This window comes from Pelmatolapia mariae, linkage group LG16_19, assembly GCF_036321145.2.
Source record: "Pelmatolapia mariae isolate MD_Pm_ZW linkage group LG16_19, Pm_UMD_F_2, whole genome shotgun sequence".
Taxonomy (NCBI): domain Eukaryota; kingdom Metazoa; phylum Chordata; class Actinopteri; order Cichliformes; family Cichlidae; genus Pelmatolapia; species Pelmatolapia mariae.
Genome location: NC_086241.1, coordinates 43,489,469 through 43,511,263, shown reverse-complemented (window position 1 = coordinate 43,511,263; position 21,795 = coordinate 43,489,469). Strand labels below are relative to the sequence as shown.

Here is a 21,795-nt window from a genome sequence, read left to right as displayed (position 1 = left end):
CAGTATGGTGCTTCCAAGCAAAAGCCTTTAATATGTTTAGAGAAACGTTTTCAGCAGCAATTTTCCTGTTAATATTTTCCATTATTTAAATCAACTGTGATATTCTGTTCAATAATAACCTTAAAGCTTGCTGCATATAAACATCATGTGGGTTTTTGTGAAGAAGTCAATATTAGATACCAAGAATATCATGGTAATGATTAGCAGGGTATGTTAAACACTGATATAGCCTATTAAAAATATAAAAATAGGATATAGAATGGGTATTGTACTATATTTGTTTTACATTCTAATATAACTAAAGTATGTCAGTCAAAACTGAACTGAACTGGTCCACACAGCTGAGGAAAATATGCTGCCTTACACACAATATACGTGACAATAATTAAACCTTATACGGCGCACATGTCAGGTACACACACACACACACACACACACACACACACACACAGGTGAGCAAATTCAAATTCCTTCCAACTACAGTCTCTTGAGACAACAGCAGTCAAACATACAATGAACCTATTTGCACACAGCTGACCAGAATCTATCAAAATATGGACACTTTACGTGGCCCAAAAGCCTAATATAGACAGACAGTCAGGAATCCTTTTGCAACAAAGGCAGGACTGTGAAATTACTGCTTAATTATAATGTTAAATTGCTCTGCGGCAGCTCATACTAAGCCAAAGCACCCATCTGAGTGCACAGTTATGATACTCCAAATGTGGCTTGGCGTGTCCAGAGTTTAGGTAAAAAGTGTCCTCACAAGGGGCACTGATGTTAAAAGTCTGTGAGCGTATACATCAGGGCGAGGTGTGTGTGTGTCTGGTTTGTGTCATGGTTATGAATAACCGTGTTTTTTAATCCAAGAATGATCTGCAAATGAGGCCAACACTGGGACATTTCCATTACAACTCCAACATGCTTTTCTCTTGGGCTCTTTTTTTAACATTGTTTTTAACAACGCCTTTAGTCACACGTTTGAATGTTTAAAGCGTTTCAACGCATTTTTTTCTAGCATTTGCCCAGGCATGATGTGATGTTATCCTTTTGTGATGGGGTGCACCCTGAGCACAAACTTTGACCTTATAAATATCATAAGTCGAAAGTTGGTGTAGTTAAAATGTTAAGTATTCATTGTGGTCCATTCATTGTGAATTCTGAGTGTGATTGCACAAATGACTGTGCAACAGGATTTTTCAACCTGATTTAGCTGTCAGTAAACTCATTAGTAATTACCTCTTGGGTGTCTTAAGTGTTGAACTATATCTTTAATCATTAAATTACTAGCGTAGAAATAAAGCATTGGACTGACTAACTAACAACACCTGAACCTTTCAAACACCACATTATGTCAGCACATATCAAAACTCCATCATTAGCGTTCCTTCAGACAACTTTAATGTCTGCAAAGAATATTACAGCAGCAGAGGACAACTACTGGGTGGAAATGGCCTACAGTACCATTTCACTGGCCGAAACATCAGCCAATACCCGTTTGCCCCATGAAAATCGCCAAAAAGCCCAAACAACACATAGCTTGTACTTACATCCCACCATCATCATGGCCACAGAAAAGATCTTCTCTCCGTCTGTGGTGGGGGCAATGTTTCCAAATCCAATGGTCGTCAAGCTGGTCATGGTGAAATACAGGGACGTAATGTACAGAGAATCCTTGCCAGGGCCGCCCTCCCATTCTCCAGAACCGCTGGCGTTGTATTGGTAAGGCGATCCAATGCTGATAGCCAGCTGATAAAGCCAACTGTCCATCTTGATGGTGTTGGTGGCTTCATCGATAACTTCGTAGTCTCCGATGCTGTACCTGTTTGGGACAAAATCAGAATTTGAATACATTTAAGTACCTAGTTTAAGTAGTTTAAGTACATTCAGCTAGTGAACTGAACAATTTGATTGAGATTTGAATAAAATATCTTCTTCCCCATTTACTTTCAGCAGCCTTGACTAAATGAGAGATTATATTCTAAGAAAGCTGATTTCAACAAATCTGTAAATGTGCTTAAATATCACCGTCTTCTTTCAAATACATTTATATGTATCAATTTAGTTATCCGGTTGGCCATTCGATTACTTTATGTAAGACAATGTGGTGCTCTGGTTAAAAAAATGCTGCCCAACCCAAATTTAAAGCATGAGGCAGTTCAACATTACAGGTTTAATGTGCAAACATAGTAGGCTTCAAAGAAAATGACAGACAACATAATGTAGGAAAGAACTGTTTCATTACAGAAGCAAGCAATCACAACTATGATTTAGATGAGGGGAAAACTCTTTAAAAAAATATGTAAACCATTTTTATTCCTTTCATTAATTGGGCGCAGAGCTCTTAACATAAAATCTGACACTTTTATTTCTTATTTGCTTACAGTAGTGAATAAACAACTTCAGTAAATATTCATTACAGTTATTGAAATCGTTAATCCTTTATCATATGGCAGACTTTGGTGTGTTTATGGACTGTTCACTTTAATCTTAATAAAAATAAACTAATGCACCTTTGGAAGTATACATTAGAAGTATTTAACTAAGTAATTTGTGTGACTTACAAGAATACAAGAAATGTACAAAAATGACCGTGGACTACATTTCAGTGAGCAATACGTTAGAAAAATATTGTTGTGTTAAATGTTCATGATTATGTGAAATTAAGGAACGATTTGAAGTGGGTTTCTGTGTTTTCATGTGGGAACTGTTCCCCTAATCTTGCTATGGGGCAAATTAAATTAGCATATTACTCAATATCATGTGGAAGAAACTAAACAAAGCAGAACAGCAGTGTATGATTTTTAAAACACAGATAGGGACAAGGAAGCAATGAGTATGCATGAGTAATTAGGTGCAGTGAAGTTAGGTAAATCCCTAGAAGAGCCAGCAGCAGCCTTTAGATGTTACTACAAGGGAAGGTTTCTTCAATGACTTTTGAAATCATTTCAAACACAGTGTACCAGATGCAGGCAAGCCAGTGGGCCACCAGTCCAAACACGCAGACCAGGAGGACCAGAACAGCAGCACCATACTCCAGGTAGTGGTCCAATTTTCTGGCCACCCGGCCCAGACGCAGCAGGCGGACCACCTTCAGAGAGCTGAACAGGCTACTGATGCCCTGAGCAGCAGTGAGAGAGAAAGGAGGAAAGAAAAGGGAAAAAAAGAAATATTAGAAATGTAGGAAGGTATGGGGAAGGAGCGGGACGAGTATGAAAAGAGAGAAATTGGTTATTATAAGTTGCATCCATGTCGAATCTGTCTTAACAGTGTCATCACAACGGGGGAAATGAAACCCTGAAACACGTGTAGAAATGTTGAGACTGATATTTTGTTGCAACAATACTTTTACATGTAATCAAAACAGGCAGAAAATCGGAGCCGCCCACAGCAGCAATTAAAACTTTTGAAAAAGTTTGTTAGAGACCTTTTATGTGCTTACATAAGAGCTGCACAAGGGAAAATGAATTATGGAGTAAAGAAAACTCTAATTACAGCGTGCTTTTGTTGTTTTTAGTTTACCTGCAAGTTAATTGTTTCATTCAAAAAGTGCTTTATGTTCACGACTAAAAAAATAACCCTACTATCAAGACTTGAACTACCCAAATTAGGATATGTGCAACAAATAAGATGCGTCTTTACAACCACATCAAGTAGTAAAGATATTGAGGTGTTCCTATTCATAACAGCAAGCCCAATTTTCATTACTTTACAATGTCATTAAGCAGCTACCATGTTTGTATTCATTTTCTTGATAGAGAAACTGGTAGATATGGTCAAGCAATTTGCAACAAAACAAGAGAGACTATTATGTTCTAAGCCGCACTTCAGCATCCATCAAAATTACAGCTAAATGACATTTTTTCATTTAGAAATAAATTGTTATGCAGCTCAAAGCTCAACGGGGGGAAAACCAGCAAAACTGAGAAAAACACAGAGAAAACATAGTTATTAGCCTCTATAATCCATCATTATCTTTCACAACACAATTAGGAACCTAAACCAGCCAAGAATTTAAATAGAGAATCACATTTAAGATTAATGATTGTAATTGTTTTTCAACATTTTTCAGTAAAGCAGAAAAATAGATGCTGGTAAACGCTTGATAAAACGATACACTGAACTGGTTCTCCGGTGTTTGACCATTTGGATTACCACATGTTACTTTTCATACACAGAAACACTAGGATCTCTGTCTTTTGGTGCATCCCAAAGACAAACTATAATATTGAACTAAGGCTGGTTGAAACATATGTTTGGGATGTTTATTTCTCCATAGATTTGGTTTTTATTCTTTTTCTAAAAAGTATTTTTATTACTATTAGTTTAGTAATAAGTTACACTTAGTTACACTGACCCAAGCTTCAATGTAAAAGTTATCCCAATGTTTTGTATCCTGTTTACAAGCCCTGAAAATATATTAAAGCTCTGAGTATGTCTGTGGATGTTTCTCTGCTCAAAGCTTTTGTAGACTGGTTCGCTTTGACTGATCTACATATGATTTCAGTATTTAGTGAGTAATTTTTTTCATTTACTCCCTTTTTTCATTTACTCCCTTTAATTTATTTGTTGACATGAAATGAGCTGCTTTAGATATCACAGGTACCTGAAATAAAATTACTTATGTTAGCACATAAAGCAATAAAGAACAACTAGCCTATGCACTAACTACACAACAACAACAACAACATGTTGCCATCTTATTTTTTGATTGATTGACGTGGGTGTTTTTTGGTGAGGGGTTGTTTTACTTGCAAGCACTTTCAGGTTGTGAGCACTTTTCTTAGAAAATCTGTTTTTTCACCGTTTCTTCCTGCACTAAATGTGACGACAGTATTCTGAAAAAGGATGGTGCAAAATATTTATCATAGCTCTGGTTTTACTTGGCTGTCAACTGTCCAAAGGGAGAGTCGGCGAGGCTGTGTCTTGTTGCTACGTTAAATAGGTCATGTGATTTGGACACACTGTCGCAGGCGTTGACTCCAGCGGGTTAAATCACATTTTTTGGTGTTTATAAAAAATGCTCGATGATGATGATGACAGTATTTATTTTTTTCTCTCCCCCTCATCAGTATGTGGATGAAAATACAGCAAAAATAACCATGTTACTAATATGAAGTATATGCAACAATCGTTTTAATCTCTTAAACAGATGAAGACATGCAGTGTTGCTCAATGTCTGATCCATGAAGACTTCAAGGACCAGAGATGGACTATAGACAGAGTTGAAGATGGACTCCTGGATCTGTTACAGCACTTACAAAGACAGACTAAAACACTGCAGCCTTAACACCAATGTCAAGCTTCAGTTTATGGATATGCTTTTAGGAAACTACTTCTCTTCTCTTCAGAGGACAGAGTCCTGTGGGTGTGCCTTCCCTACATACTGACTTCCCTAGACTCTAAGACATCCAGTTCATCCAGCTAAAGGATATTTTGGCCCAGAATCTTACAGGTTCCTCAGCTTTGGTTTGATGCAGAGCAGAAACAGTAAGAATGATGAACACTCCAAACACAGATGCCCATGACAAACCAGAGGACATCAGGTCTACTAGCTGATAGACCAACAGATATTTGTAATTTGAGATTATCAAGACAAACACATACATTAAAATGAAAGAATTATATCGGTTTAACATAAGGTAACTAAATACACTCAACATTAAAAAAAGTTTAAATGTGAACAAACATTTTTGTGTTATATTAACATGAGATAACTTGACAAACTTGATAACTTGTTAATTTAACATGTAAAAGTTGTGTAGTTATAAAAAACATAAAGTTGACTAAACATAACTTTACTTCCTGCAACCGATGTACTGTACATATTTTTTTCATGTTAATCCAATAGGTTATTTTTTCAGTGTACTACTACTACATTATTAGGTCCTGATTATTCAAGACCTTTTATTTGAGGAGAAGGAAATTAAATTAAATTCTCCATTTAACAGGGAGTCAATGAAGAGAAGCCAATGTAGGAGAAATATTCTCTCTCTTTCTTCTCCCCATCAGCAGTCTCACTGCAGCATTTTGGACCAACTGAAGGCCTTTCAGGGAGTTTTTAGGACAGCCTGATAATAGTGAATTACAGCAGTCCAGTTTAAATGTAATAAATTCACAAACTAGTTTTCAGCATCACTCTGAGACAGGATGTTTTTAATTTTAGAGATGCATGAAAGCAGTCATACATATTTCTTTAACATGTGGTAATCACACAGCCGAAAACCACTGTAACAGGCTTTTTAATGTCATAGCTGACATGGCCATTAGAGGTACTGCAGTTTTTTCAGCCCCAGAGGTTAAGACTAAAGCACTGATATCACTAGTCTGGGTTCAGTATAAGTATTAATAATAATGATACTCATAGCTGATTTGCAGTCTTATTATAGTAAGACGGCATTAGAAAAAAAACTGAGCAGAAAGGCCCAAAGCATCAACAGCACACCATACTTTTAACATCAGCGAATGAGACAAAGTAAATAAATAACACTACGACTCTTTTCAGCCATGTTATTGTCGGCTTTGCAACACATCACTGCCGAGGCGCCTGAAAGAGAAAGGTCTGTCTAAAAGCAGGAACATGGTTTCAGGGGGTGTACACGCACTAAAATTCACGTGTATACAAAGAAAACAAAACCTGGAGCTCAGTTATTTTTGGTGTCATCCCCACTTAAACTCTAACGAGTCTTTACAGAATTATCACAGTGTGCAGGTGTCTTTGGACATATCAAATGAAAAATGCGCCGAGAGATCAGCAGTTTTATAGAGAATACTTCTTTACAGTATTCTGCAGTCTAAAGGTTCAATACATACGGTTCCTCAAAAGCTGTAAAATATAAATGAGAGATTAGGCTAGAAATGAAAACAGCTTAAGGCAAAGCCTGTCTTAAATTGCATCTCTGTTCGACATTACAAAGCATCAAAAAAAGAAGCACTTGAAGGCGCAACCTTTGCCAGGTAAACACTGCCCACTCTCTGGGCTGTGTTTACCGTTAAGGGTAATAGTATTGTATTGTCTATATATTAATTTTGTTTTATTTATTGTTTTTTAAACGTACTTTAAGAACTTTGTAGCGCAGTAAAAATCAGATAAAGATCAGATGTGAAAAGGCAGTAGAATTTAAGAATAATTTTGAAGGCAAGACATTTCATGAAAGTTTGACTTTATTTGACCTTGAAGAGGTCAGAGGTCCAAAGTATTGTGATATTTAGAATCCTCATATATCATTCCCTGTATGCCTAAATGTCAATACAAACAGTGGCAGTATGAAACATGGTTTTAAATAGCTCTACAGAGCATTATTATCTTGTTGACCTTCAGATCCATATTGTAGGAGAGGTCAGAGGTCAAATGTGACCTGATATTTAAAATCTTTATACAGTAGACACCACACTTGGAAGAATCATAGTTTCTAAGTTAGAAGGCGTTTTGTCAATTTTCCACCAATAAATCATTAAGTTGACCTTGACGATCTTGGTGGATGTGATTGTTAACATGACTCCACTCTATACATCTACAAAGTTTTATCAGAATTCATTCAAAACCTTTTGAGCTGTTGTGTTTGCAGCCAGAATTACAGAAACACAAACGGTAGCAAAAACATTAACACCTTGGTGGAGGTAACAAGTCAGTTTATTTAGTATGAACTACTTTCAAACTTGAACATATAATAATATGAGTCAGTGGAGTGCAAAGCTGATATTGCTCCATTACTAAACAGCATATTGCTGATAAGTAACTAGAAACTGCACATGCAACAGAAGAGATGGCAACTAGTCCATACGTTGGTCAACATTTTGACATCATCCAATGATTTTCATTCAGCTAGTAAGTAAGCTCCCTCTGCTACTAGTGTTTGTCTTCTAAATAGATTCCTTTATATTTTCTTTATGTCAAAAATCTACACATACCCAGTGAGCAGAGAACAAGGCTCATAAAAATAAACATAAGTCATTCATTCTTCTTAAAAACAGGAGTAGCAGCCAGGACCCCCGAGGCCTCTGCACGCTCTGCACAATGTGTTTTAACACAATTAACAAAGCTGAGAATTCAGAGCAGCAGGGGCCAACACTGTACAGCCCCTAGCTAAATATTTACAACATTAGAAAATAAAAAAAAAATTCTCAACTTTGAAGCAAAAAGATGGAACAGAAGACAGGGCCAGAGCCAGGAGGGTTATCTAAGGATGTTATGTAATAAAGAGGGAGATTGCTGAGCAGACAAGGCGAGCTGCAGTTTTCTGTGAGCCTTCACCTCCATCCTGACATCAGCATTCAACCTCAGTTTCCCCGTCTGCAGCTGGAAGCCAGCTCACTTGACTCCCTGGTTTTACTCTGACCTGAGTAGAAGACCAGAGCTTTGCCCTTTAGCTTCACAGTAAAACATTATTTCACCCTGACTGAAAGCCTGACAGCATCACTAGACTGATATTCATATTCATGTATGTTTTCTAGGAGATTTTTTTCCCCCCAATTCAGTACAACAGTTATCGGAAACCATCTGAAAAAGTCTATAAAAACAAATTGACAAATGCACCTTGGGTACAAATGAGATAGACTTGCTTACTAATTCTTTCCAGTAACGTTATTAGATTAACAGCTTTCAATTAGCCTGACAGGAAGTAATCTGGCATTTAACCATTGAGGGGAAAGGAAGTGACCAGGGAGCTAAAAGTGCAGTGAAACTGACTCAACTAAATATGTCCAAAAAATGCTGTTTGTTGCCTGTATGATCCAGGTAGCAGATGTCATATGGTAGCTACAGTGGAAGAAACTAACTGAGAATATGTGAGTAAGGGAGAAAGTAGAACTACTTTTATATGTTACGTGCTTTATAAATAAGGATACCTGCAGGGTACAAACAAAAGTGAAGTTTTGGGGAAACTGATAAAAAATCTGATTATATTAGGCCCACACCTTATTGTTAAGGTAGAATTAACAAACAAATCTCCACCAAGGTAGCCCACTCTCTTGGCAGTATCTACACATTTTGTTTCCTTTGTCCTTTTTTTTTGTACCTTAAGAAGTTTGTAGAGCAGCAAAAATCACGTAAGCATAACAGGTTTTTGATCTTTGATTACATAAATATTATGCAGGAGTACGTCATGGATAGTAGATACTGATCACACTTTTGGGTCGACTTGAAGAAAAAGGCAGCTGTGAAATGTAAAAGAGGTCAGATGTGACATGATGTTTGGATGCTATTTATTTATATAATTTTATTTTCAGTCACAGCAGCATGCTAATAGCAAAACTTTGAACATACAGTACTTTGCTGTTCAGTATTTACAATACCCCAAAAGATAAGAGAAAGAGAGATGGAAAACAAACAAGCCAACCAAAGAAACCTCTACAAAACAAAAAACAAACAAACAACAAACACAAATATAAAAATAAAATGTATAAGGTACATTCAGTGTACAGTTGATAGTGATATAGAGATATGGTATCCGGTCATGATAAGGTGGTCATTTTAAATGTTTCCATGTACATTAGAAATGGCTGCCATGCCTTAAGAAATTTGGTGGTTGAACCTGCCAGTGTATATCTCATCTTTTCCAAATGCAAAAACCTCATGAGCTCTGCAAGCCACTGTTCATGTGTGGGAGGAGCTTCCTGCTTCCATCTTAAAAGTATAAGGCGCCTTGCAATGAGTGAAGCAAAGGCAACAGAATTCGAATAGTATTTTGGCAAAGTGATGTTTTGAGGTATCGCCCCAAAGATAGCCGTTAGAGCAGAAGGATCATATATTTTTTTTAAATTCATGTTTTATTGGTTTTTCTTATTTATACAACATGAACAACAATACAACTTAATCACCGTGGGGGGGGGGGACGGACAACAAACAGACAAAAACAAAACAAAACAACACAAAAAAAAACCAAACAGACAAAGACAAAACAAAATAAAAACAAACGGAAACAACAAAAAAAACCTAACAAACAACCAGAAAATACAATGAGATTATACAAAATCAGGCCTCACATTTTGTACATATTTCAACCATTTCAACCAGTAATCCTCAAATGAGTCCGCCTGCAACTTTAGCCTAAAAGTTGTTCTTTCCATAACAAAAATAGTATATATCACATCAATCCACTCATTTATAGTAGGAGTATCCTCTTTAAGCCAATGGCGGGTTAAAGTAAGACCGACGCGACATTTAAAACATGGGCTAATAAAGGCCTTACCACATACAGTATTTTGTTGAAAGATGGAAAAGTGATGAGTTTCCAGGATCTTAAGAATAAGTTTGGGTTGCAAAATCAAGATTTTTTTAGGTATTTGCAACTGAGGGACTTTCTGAAAAAAAAGCTAAAACATCCCCAGTTATCGACTGGGAATGAAGAAATTATTTATATATTCGAGAATGCATATAGAGATGCACCCTATCAAAGAATTATTTCCAAATTATATCGTTCACTGACCAATCTAAGGGGTCATGATACAAGATATGTTAAAGCAAGATGGGAAATAGAGTGCAATCTATCCTTAACAAGAGAGGAATGGGATGGGATTTGTAGGCAACAGTGGTCGGTAACAAGCTCCCCCTTGTGGAGGGAATTCAGTTGGAAGAATGTAATTCGTTATTTTAATACCCCGGCGCAAAAATCCAATTATTCTCATAACACAACATGCTGGAGGCAGTGTGGATGTGCAGCAGCAAACCATTTCCACATTTTTTGGGAATGTCCTCGTGTGGTTCCATTTTTGAAGGAAATACATAAGGTCCTGGAAACAATCTTCCAAAAGAAAATACAATTTTATTTTGCAGTAATGTACCTAGGTAACTTAGAGAGTCTTAATCTATGCAAACCGGATAAATACTTGTGCAGTGTGCTGTTGGTAGCTGCCAAAAAGGCCATAACCCACCAGAAGGATCATATTTAACGTTATATATCTCTGAAAGGTGTTAAATATAGACACCCAATAGTTATGAAGATTGGGGCATGTCCAAAAAGTATGAAGGACTGAACCTGTTTCTGCTTTACATCTGTTACACAGGGGGTCAGCTCCTGGCATGTTTGGATGCTATAACGTGATATTTAGAATCCCCAAACTTAAACTTAACATTTCATGACCTTATTCGACCTTGACAAAGAGATCAGAGGTCCAATGTGACATGATATTTAAATCTTTAAATATTTTTATGCACCATACTTGTAAGAATCATAGCTATAAGGTTTTTTTCCAACAATAAATCAATGAGTTGATATTGAAGACCTTGGTGATTGTAGGGCTGTGCAATACAACCAAAATCTTATATCCTAATATAAACATTTCTCATCCTGAAAACGAGAAATATCACAAAACAGTGCATTTTCTGTCAATTCTGTGAATCTCAGGCAACTCAACTTGTGTGAAGTGTTTTCAGCTGGGCGTCGTGTACCTGGAGTACCGATATATATATTTTGACCGATATATGAAACTATATATTTTTAGACATAGGTTTTAATGGCTGCCATTTTCTTTTTGCGTATATATTGCATGGCGTGCTGCGGGGAAAAGCCTGTTCTGAAGTTTGAGTCTAAGGTTTACTCTTTCATGTGATTCTCGTGTTGGTGGAAGAAGAGGTTTGTCGTGTTTGAGTCTGTGGTGGGGACCAGTTTGCAGCATAATTTGCATAGTACAGTTTTCTGGTTCATGTCAGACTTTTCATAACCAAACCACGTCACGCTACAGAGGTAGCCCCTCATTTAGGAACAAGTTCCTCGATTTGTTCGGACTGGTCCTTCTGTTTGAAGCTACCTGATTCTGCCTCATCTTCACTGGCCATGCTGGTATTCTCTGTGCCTGCATCTAAATGATGAAAATATATTGCATAAACATTGTATTTAGCGACACCACAAAACAAACAATAGCTTATAATATGAAAAGATAGATGTTTTGATTTCGTCATCCGATGTATTTCATCATCTTGCACAGCCCTAGGTGGATGTGAGACAAATCTGAATGGACTATAACATGACAGAATGATGACATGTGCACAAGTTCTACCAAAAACATAACCTCCTTCATAGAGGAAATTAATGATTATTTACAAAGTAAGAATGAGGCATGTGAGCTGAATTTAATGTGTTGCAAATCTCCCTATATATATATACAAGGAAAAACTGTTTAAGTAAATTGTATTGCTTGGGTTAAAACAGTGTGCTATGCCAATAGTGACATATGGGATGTACTGGGGGGAAGAATAGTATTTATCAGCATTTGATTCTATCCATTGTTTTTCTTAACTACTTGTCTAGTCAAAGGTTAGAGAGGTGCTGGAGTCCATCTCATTACTATGGCAACAGGGCCTAATTCATACAACAAAACTAAATCAAAATTTCAGATTTTACTAAAGATTACACATCCTATCACGTATCGTACAGCATATTGGGATCTTCCTACAAGTTCACTACAGCGTGTTCAGCTCTGAGCCTGAGCTGCATCTTTAGTTGGAACCTCCTCTCCCATCAAAGCCGAAGTGTGAGCTGCTTCACACCCTAGCACCAGTTTTAGATCCAGCTCTTGTCGCAACAGTCCTGGTGCCAGAAATTACAATACCTCAGGCTCTCACACACGCTTCCAAAATACTAAAAGCACTGGCTGCACCACACATAAGGATGAATCTGCGTCTGTGCTCATCTTCAAGGCAGTGATAGAGAAACATTTTATGTCACTACTATTGCTGTTGAAGACTCATTTTAATATTGACTTCTTTGCTAACTTGGCCTGGTCTTCACTGGACCAAGAAGGTCAAAGCTCCAACTTCACCTTAACTCCTGCTGCAGGTTTTGAGTCACTCTCTCACGCCACAATCCCAGGCAGCCCTCTGCAGCCCTCCCCACGTCTCCTCTCTGCAGGCGCAGCTTCAAAGGCCTCCCCAAGGACTCGGACAGCTCCCAGCTCATATGTAAATGCCTCTAAATTAAGCAGCCACAGGACAGAGCAGCGCAGATGAAAAGAGCATGAGTCAAGAGCAAGCAACGCATGTAAAATCATGGCTCATAAGCACCTGTTTATCAAAAGAAAGCATGGCGAAGAGAGACGGAGTACAGGCAGAAATTATGTGTCCATCGGGAAGCTCTTTTTCACAGTGGAGGCTTTTTCTTTTATTATTTCCACAGCTCAGGACACATTGTTGAGTATTCCTAACAGCGCTGGGAGCTTAGTGTGTTGTCAGGGCTCAATGCGACAAGCATTAAAACTCAAAATTGTTGTAAAATCTCATGATTCGACTGTGTTTTCAATTGTCACTTCATGCAAAACAGGAACCAAATGCAAAATCCTCTCCAAGCAGCCAAAAAAGAATGAAAACAATATTTTTATATGGGTTTTGATCCCATTTGATGTTTAATTTAACATTAAAACATGAGAGAAAATGTGAAAGTAAATATCTTTCCCATATCCTAGTACCCCAAAATAGCTCCAATAACAACATATACAATTCATATCTGCAGATATAGAAAGTGAGGAGACACAACACCAAAACAAATTAGCAAAAAATGAGAACAAATAATTAGAGGGCATCTTCATCACCAGTTTTGTTTTCCATCTGTTTCAAAATGGCTCAGTGTTGTACATAATTTTGGTCAGAAACTATGCCAGAGGTTAACCCTGCTAGCCAGGCATGCTATAGCTAGTAAAATGCGATTTCTGTTCATTTTATATAATGCATTAACTTGCACTACACATTTTCCCACAGCTAGAACCTGTTACATCTCTGCTCATACAGTAGGGGTCAATCTAAAGACTTCCATGCACAGATAACACTGAACATGTGGACAGAAACACAGTCACCAACAGATAATGCAGAGAGTGCAACACATCAACAGTTTTCTTTCGTCAAACCAGTGGTGACAGCAGAAAAAGACTGAGGTGAGGTATTTAACAGTTAACTGAGGGCCACCATAACTCACATACTTTCTTTTGGCTATTCCACTGAGGTTGAGAGAAGATGGCCGGTCGGTGTTGAACAGAATGAGTCAGCGAGCCGCTGATGGAATTTTATGCTTTCCAAAATAAATGAGAAGCAAATCATTTTTCACATATTTTTTTCACTGCTGTGCCAAAATGTATTTAAACCTATAAATGGAGAAATGAATTTTTTGAACCATCTGTACTTTTCCTGCTATCGCATATCTAAAGTTCTGCTCTCTCCATTCCATGCTGAATTCACACAATGCAAAACAGAAAGAACGGGACGGGCTCTGATCATGCACTTTTAATGTGATCCAAATCTTTAATGAGTTCTTCCTGTGCTCATGACCTAACTTTACACAAACTGTCAAAAAAAACTGTTGTTGTAGTTTTTATTGCAGTCTTGCTGACAGACAACTGATCAAATAAACACTTTCAACCTTAAATAAGAAACAGGTTATGAAATCTCTGGAGAATCCCTCCATTTTTCCAATTCCTAACACAGTTACAGGCCTGATAAGGATTTTTTATATAATGTTATTAGTGTTAAAGTCATGTTTTCTTCAAAGCTTCGCAGCCATTTTGACACAGACTTGTTTACACTTGTGTAGTTTATATTGCCAAGTGGGTGATAGCTTACAGCTATCATTAATTTTCACACATCTCACACTTGTGATGACAACTGAGAGGATGACTGAATGGCTTTTCCACAACTCAGAATATGATATACTGTAATACACTGTATATAATATTAACATAAGATTGTTTAGACAGAACAATGTTATAACCTCACCATTCAATCGTTGTCTAGAGCAAAGATTGGGCTACACACTGTGCAGCAAGTATGTTCAGGATCGAATCAAAATATATATGTTTTTTTTCTTATACTACTGTCTAATGGTTTTCAAGAATGGTAAATGAAAAAATTACTTTTGGAAAACAATGCTATGATGTCCAAGTGAAGTTGACCTTTGACCTGTTGATTATCTATGTTAACTTGTGATTATAATCTGCGAACTAAAATGTGTAAAACTAAATTTTTACAATTAACGTATGAACTCCTGAATTATGGATAAAAAATTAAATTTGAACTTTAAACAGCAAAATTTGAATTAATTTAATGGAATCCAGTTCAATTGTATCTATAAAGCACAAAAATCATCAGCCCTAGAGGCGACAACAGTGACATAAAGTGATATAAAGTGCCTTGACATTTCCCTCAAGGCATCTCATATTGAAACCCAACCATCAGACAACCCGCTATAAGCAAGCACTTGGCAACAGCAGGAAGGAAAACCTCCTAATTAACAGGAAGAAACTCTGGCAGGACCATGCTCAGGGAGAAGCGACCATCTGCCATGACTGGTTGGGGATGAGGGAAGGGAGACAGGACAACGGAGATTAATAATAAGCCAGAAATTAAATGCAAAGTGGTGCATTTAATCTTTGTTGCATCTGCATTTGATGCAGAACAGCTGATTGTTCTGTAAATAGTTTGAAATGGTTATAATTTTTAGGTAAATAGCTGCAAATAACTTTGTTGTTTGCAAAACTTGTGCATAAGCTTTTAAAATTTACAATTTATATTTGCATTTCAAGTTATGAAAATGATCCGTTAAACATTGTTGTGGTTGTTACAGTAAAAAAAATAACTTTTTTCTATGCTGATTTTATGTTTTTGTCTGATTTTAGATCAATTGTGTTAATACGGTATGTCAAAATGAAAAAATAACAGTAAATTCAGACATGTGAGGTTGTGCTGAAAAGATTGAAGCCAAACGAGCCAAGGTGAAATGTAGAGGTAAAATCAAAAGTAGTCAAAAACAGGCAGTTATATCCTGGACCCCAGAGGGTTAAACATTCTTTTAAAGTAACGCTTTCCTAGTAATTAGTTACTTTTATAATATTGTAACTCAGTTACTAACTCGATTACTTTTTTGAAGAAGTAGCTGGTAACTATAACTAATTACTTTTTCAAAGTAACTTGCCCAACACTGCTCATACATAGAATCTCCCACATCTAAACACTGATCTTTGATCACTTCTCTACTACTCCATACAGTTCTTTCAATAATAACTCATTTACTGCAAGCACATTCATTTCCCACTTTCTGTTATCTTCTTTCAGCTTTACAGTCTCTGTGTTCACACGCAGTGTTAATATCCCCACCCCTAGCTGCATGGCACACAGCTTCCTCCCGGCCCTGTCAGCTTGGCCAGCCATGGCTGTGGCAACATGCACAGCACGCAGAAAGGTCAGGGTGGATTAGACCTTTTTGAGCAGCCGCAGCGCCTGCAGATGCACACTGTGAACTCCCGACGGCCTTCCGGGCTCCTCTGTGACAGCAGGTGGCTTCGGGCCCGTGGGGGGGTTCCTCCGTGCCTGACTCCCACACTTGCGTATCAAACACCCACTTCAGCACACACGCACAAATCCTCATCCAACACCAACCCTGCTGCAACCTGAGGGAGAGTCAGCACCACTCCTTATGCGAGCGTTACATCATTTTTTCTGCTGCTGTGATTTTACAGTAATAGCCCGACTACTTCACTTGCTCTGTTCATGTTATTGCTGACCTCCATGCATCTTGTCTATGTGTGGGAGTTGCTATTTTTGAGCTATCCATAACCTCTATCTCCAAAATGCCAACTAGAACGAACAGAAGAGGAGAGTGGAAAGTTTTGTACAACTTCAGGGTTTTGCTCTTGTCCTTTCTAACACATTCACTATCCTGTGAAAAAGGCATTTCACTCAAAGACTTAACTGCAGAGATCTTTGGAAGTGGCACCACTGGATTCGAAAAGGATAAACACCACCAGCTGTCAGATCACGAACTGAAAAACAAACTATGAAAAAATACCAAAGCCATTTAACCACTTCTCTTCGGGTGTACTGTGGAGGATTCTTCAGAATTACAGGCCACTCAGTCACTGTACAACCAAAGCAAGAGCTTGGCTCATATTGCCATCAGTACTCTGGGGGGTTGTCATGGATTCTGTTCATTTTAGTTGTATTACTGTATGTATAACTAAAATGTTACCCCCACGTCAACCACCGACTCACTGACCTGCTCAGCCAGAGACAGCCAGAGGGACCTGCTGTGCAGCCGGAGCCGGAGGGCGGCGCGAGGGAGAGACCTGCGCAGCTGGAGGGCGTGGACAGAAGGCCAGAGAGTCCTGCTCAAATGGAGCTGGAGGTCAGCGTGAGGGAGGGACCTGCGCAGCCAAAGCCGGAGATTGCCATGCCGGCTGGTCCAACAGCGTCCACGCCAGAGGCCAGCGCGCCGTCTGGACCTGCCTCATTCCCACCAGAGGCCCGTGCACGGTGAGGTCCACCGGTTGCTACGCAGGCGGCCCCCGGACCCAACTCATCACCACCGCCACTGGATACACGGGCAGCCCCCTGAACTAAGACATCCCTGCATGCCTCAGCCGGGGTTATGTGGTCTGCGGTGCAGCTGCGAGGGAGGCGGACGCACCTGAGCTGCATCCACAATCACACCTCGCCGGCATAAATCGACTGAACTAGGTCCTGTCACTGTTATTGTTGGTGTGTGCTCGGCTGTGAGCAGAAAAACTGAAGCCGTCTGTGTGAAACAGCAGCCGTAAATAAAAGTTTATGTTGAAAAGCATGAAAATGCCTGCGGGTCTGTCGTGGATCTTTCACAATTACATATTAGTTCATTTGGACAGGATGATAGAGAGTCTGTACTTTGTTGACTTCCAGATTTCATCGTTGCTTTTTGCAGATGATGTTGTTCTCTTGGCTTGGTTGTGAACTCCAGCTTGCACTGATGTGTAAAACAGCAGGAATGACAATCAGTACTTCCCAGTTCAAGATCATGGTTCTCAATGAGGGAGTGCTCCGTCTGCGTCTGGGACTAGTTACTACACCAGGTGGACAAAATTAAGTATCTTCTTGTTCAAGAGTGAAGGGAGAGTGATAGTTACCAATCTGTTGCGGTGAAGAAAGAGCTGAGCATAAAAGCGATGTTGTCGATTTACAAGTGAATCTACAACCTAACTTCAACTTTGGTCACGAACTCTGGGTAATGACCAAAACAATGAGGTCACGGACACTAGCAGTGGAAATGAGTTTCCTCTAAAGAGTGGCTGGAGTGAGAAGCTCAGTTATTCAAGACATACTGGCATTACCTGGAGGCTCTGTCATGGTTTGGAGTTGAATTTAATGTGATGACGGGATTTTGTCAAAATTGATGAAATTATGACAACAGAAAAATACCTGATGATCTGTACGTGAAGACCATTAAAATAAGTTAGAAGAAAGCTTGCCTAAGACAGCTCAGACTGTGATGAAGACTAAAGGTGGTCAAACCAAATACTGACTTTAAGGCTTGTTCAAATTCTACAAACTCAAACTTGTTGTTGCCTTAAATACTGTTTTTCCATGTATGTTTGTCAAATATAAAGAAGTGAGGTAGAGCTCAGGACTTTTGCACAGTACTCTATCTTCTATCAACCTCTTCCTATGTGACGTGAACTTGTCAAAACAAACTGTCACATTAAGCTCTGGGTGAATGTGATGGGCATATACAAACAAGCAAAGATTAAAAACCATTAATCACATTCCTACAAAATGCTAGTTTTTAACTGATGACAAATAACAACCTTTAATTGCTACTCTTAGTTTATGACCAGAATACCTCACCAGTGTGCAAGATGAATGTAGCTGTGTGCACTTTTTTAAAGCAGACTCAGGAAGCAGCAGTGCAAAACTGAACTGATTTGTAATGCTTTACTTTATATGTTTTAGGGTTAATTTATTTTTATTTTTCTAAATTGTTCAGAAAATACTTTCTCGTTGTTTCATGTGCTGAAACAATTATGTTAATTAGGTAGATGCAATTTAATTATTTTCTTGTTTTCACTGCTGTAATGACTTTCTCTTTTTCACTTTCCCTCAAATACCCTAAAAATGGAAAACATTTTCACAAGTTTTCTCTGTTTTGCATCGTTGTAAAGTGATTAACTCTGAGTATGGGATAGCTGGCCAGGCAAAGCAGCTCTCTGAGGACATTAGGTTTATTTTCTGACACTTAAAATGCTTCGAAGTCAAAGTCAATCATTAAAAGATGAGCAATAGAGGAACTGTATTTCTGGTTTTGATTAGCCACAATACTAAGCAGTGTTGTGGCTCAAAGTACTGTCACTGATTGTCAAAAACAATATAATTGGGACTAACAAGCCTTGTTATTATGAAAAATACTGAACATTGCCATATGGCTATACTATGCTGTTATTCAGACAGAAAAGAAAAGTTCTCCAAACTCTGGTAGCTTCTGCATATATATATATATGTATATATATATATATATATATATATATATATATATATATATATATATATATATATATATACATATATATATATATATATATATATATATATATATACACATATATATATACATATATATACGGCTGGTTATGACTTTTAAGGGTCTTATGAGAGCTCTTATGAGAGCCTTAAAAGTCATGCGTTTGTGTGTAAGCAAGTATGTGTAAGGATGTGTTGGCAGCACCTACATCTCACCATGCTTTGGCATGGCTTGACAACATTTGAAACCTGCGTTAAAATACAACTAAAAATACTTCCCGCCTGCTTCAGCCATAGGATGCATCAACACGAGGATGAAATGAGGCTAAAATAATTTCTGCCTTTCTCCTTTCACATTACACCTTAAGCCGCCCCCACACCGTCCTCAGTAAGCATGCATCCATTCTTCTAGCCTGCTAATACAGAAAAGCAGCAGCAAAAATGTCAATTAGGCAAAGAGGGGCAGAGAGGCTTTGACTGTGTCCTCTGGAAATTTACGTGCCATTGATTTCCTCTCTGCCTGTCTCCCCCACACCCCACCCCCTCTCCCAGTTCACTGTTGTCTAGTATTTGAAAGGCAGCAACACAAAACTCCACCTAGCAGGGATCTCATCGAATCCATCAGCGACCGGCGGTGAGAGGCCGGAGGACAAGAGACACCTGAACTAACACGCAGCACAGCTCCAGACACTTACTGAATGATCCACAATATAATACATCATTCACTCTGACAGTGGACACAGTTGGCCAGCCAATGCAAACAACCACAAAAACATGCTGAGGGGGAGGTTTAAGGCTGGCTGTGACACTGAGCCGTGAATTAATTACCAGTAATTCAACCCTCACGCCATGTTTCAGCTGAAATAGAAAAAGAAAATAGTCTGAAAACCCTGCAACCGTTTTCACTCAGTGTTTACTGCATATTTATGCACATGTCATTAATATGCTGTTCACTGTTAACAGGTTATTGAAATCATAATGTAATACTGCAAGTAATGAGTTGAATTGAAACAGAAACTATAAAACATGAATCGATTCATTTAACTTTTTTTCTTACCTTTACCAAAAAAAGTAATATTACAATATCTGACCGATCCAACTGATCTATGGGTGCTACCAATATATCAGCTAGTATTAGCTATTTGCAATTATATATTGGTATCATCATTTGTGACGGCAGCTAAATAAACATTTTAAACTTTCTACTTAACACTTATGATTGTTGCTATTGCTCATTTGTTCACCAGAGGGCACTCTGCAACTCCCCTGTTGGCAACGTATCTTTGCAATGCCACAAACACAACAACCAGCTGAGCCAAGCAGTTGGGCAAGAATGTAAACAAGTAATCCTCGACTTGTTGTGACAGTGAAATTAGTTTATTTTTAAACTGCATAAGTAAGGACTCATAAATTACTAAATATAACAAATGTAAGGGGAAATCTGTAAAAGTGTAACATATGTTGAATCTGACACGTGAAAGAAACGCAAACAGAGAAGGTAACATCGCATTTGCGGAGAAATGAATGTAACATGTCAAAAAGCCAAAGAATTACCATTTAGAATATTTTTTTTAAACGTATAGATCTAAATAATTACGGTATGTGTGACATTGTTCATGCAAAGTTTCATTCAGATTTCCTGCCCGTTCAGGAGAAGATAGAGTACATACAGTACAGATCGATGTATATGACAAACTGTTTAGTAAATATCTATTTGTTTCTTTCAGAACAAATGATCTCTCTAAAACACAGGGATTTTTTAAAGAATTATAAAATATAAAAATACAAAAAAAGTTAATTAACAACATCTGTACATCCTCACATGAAAATACCTGTCAGTATGATATTTTTTTATCTCTTCTGTGTATGATTTTGGAGATATTTTTATACATTAGAGCTATTTGTGACAGTGACTGTGTTATTTAATACTGTTGGTACTTCTGTCCTTACTGTCTTTGAGCAGCTGTAACCACATAATTTCCTCTGGGCAGTGGCGTGTCCACAGGCCACCCCCCCAACCAGACTGGCCACCCCAGGTGCCACCCCGAAGCTAAAACAATAAAATTCAATCAAATATCAAATGTACAATTATGTTTTCACAGTGAAGCTCAGATATCTGAGTGTAAGCGAATGCAGCATCGGCTTCTGCAGTATGAGCATCACGTTAGCAAAGGAAAGAGAGCCAAGCACGAAAGACAGCACCGCAGAAAACAATTTTTCGGCAAAAGAAAATGAGGAGAGAATAAATGTCCCGGTAAGTAATATTAAGTTTGTTGAGTTTAGTAAACTTCAGTGAAATTAGAATACCAAGGAAAAATAACACTTAAAGAATTATTGCAACCGTCGAATATTTCAGACAGTAGGCTACTGGGGGGAGCTAGCATAAGAGTTATGAGTTATAAGATATAATCCAAGTCGTAACATTGCTGTATGGAGCTGCAGATTTGGTTGCAGGTTAATACTGGCAGTGTCACCATGCCAGCTGACTGTATTTCATCATCAGCCAGTGTTGTTCTTTGTATATCAATATTACCAAAGTTTACCATAAGGCA

At 38.1% G+C, this 21,795-nt stretch overlaps 1 protein-coding gene across 1 annotated transcript in view; it reads right to left on the bottom strand.

The window, feature by feature from the left end:
- Positions 1-21,795, bottom strand: part of kcnh5b (potassium voltage-gated channel, subfamily H (eag-related), member 5b) — a 167,373-nt gene that overhangs the window by 109,354 nt on the left and 36,224 nt on the right. The window contains exons 7-8 of the mRNA XM_063497810.1: positions 2,964-3,121; positions 1,551-1,822 (exon numbers count right to left, since the gene is read on the bottom strand). Coding sequence (XP_063353880.1) covers positions 1,551-1,822; positions 2,964-3,121 — 430 coding nt within the window. The remainder of the gene's footprint in view (positions 1-1,550; positions 1,823-2,963; positions 3,122-21,795) is intronic.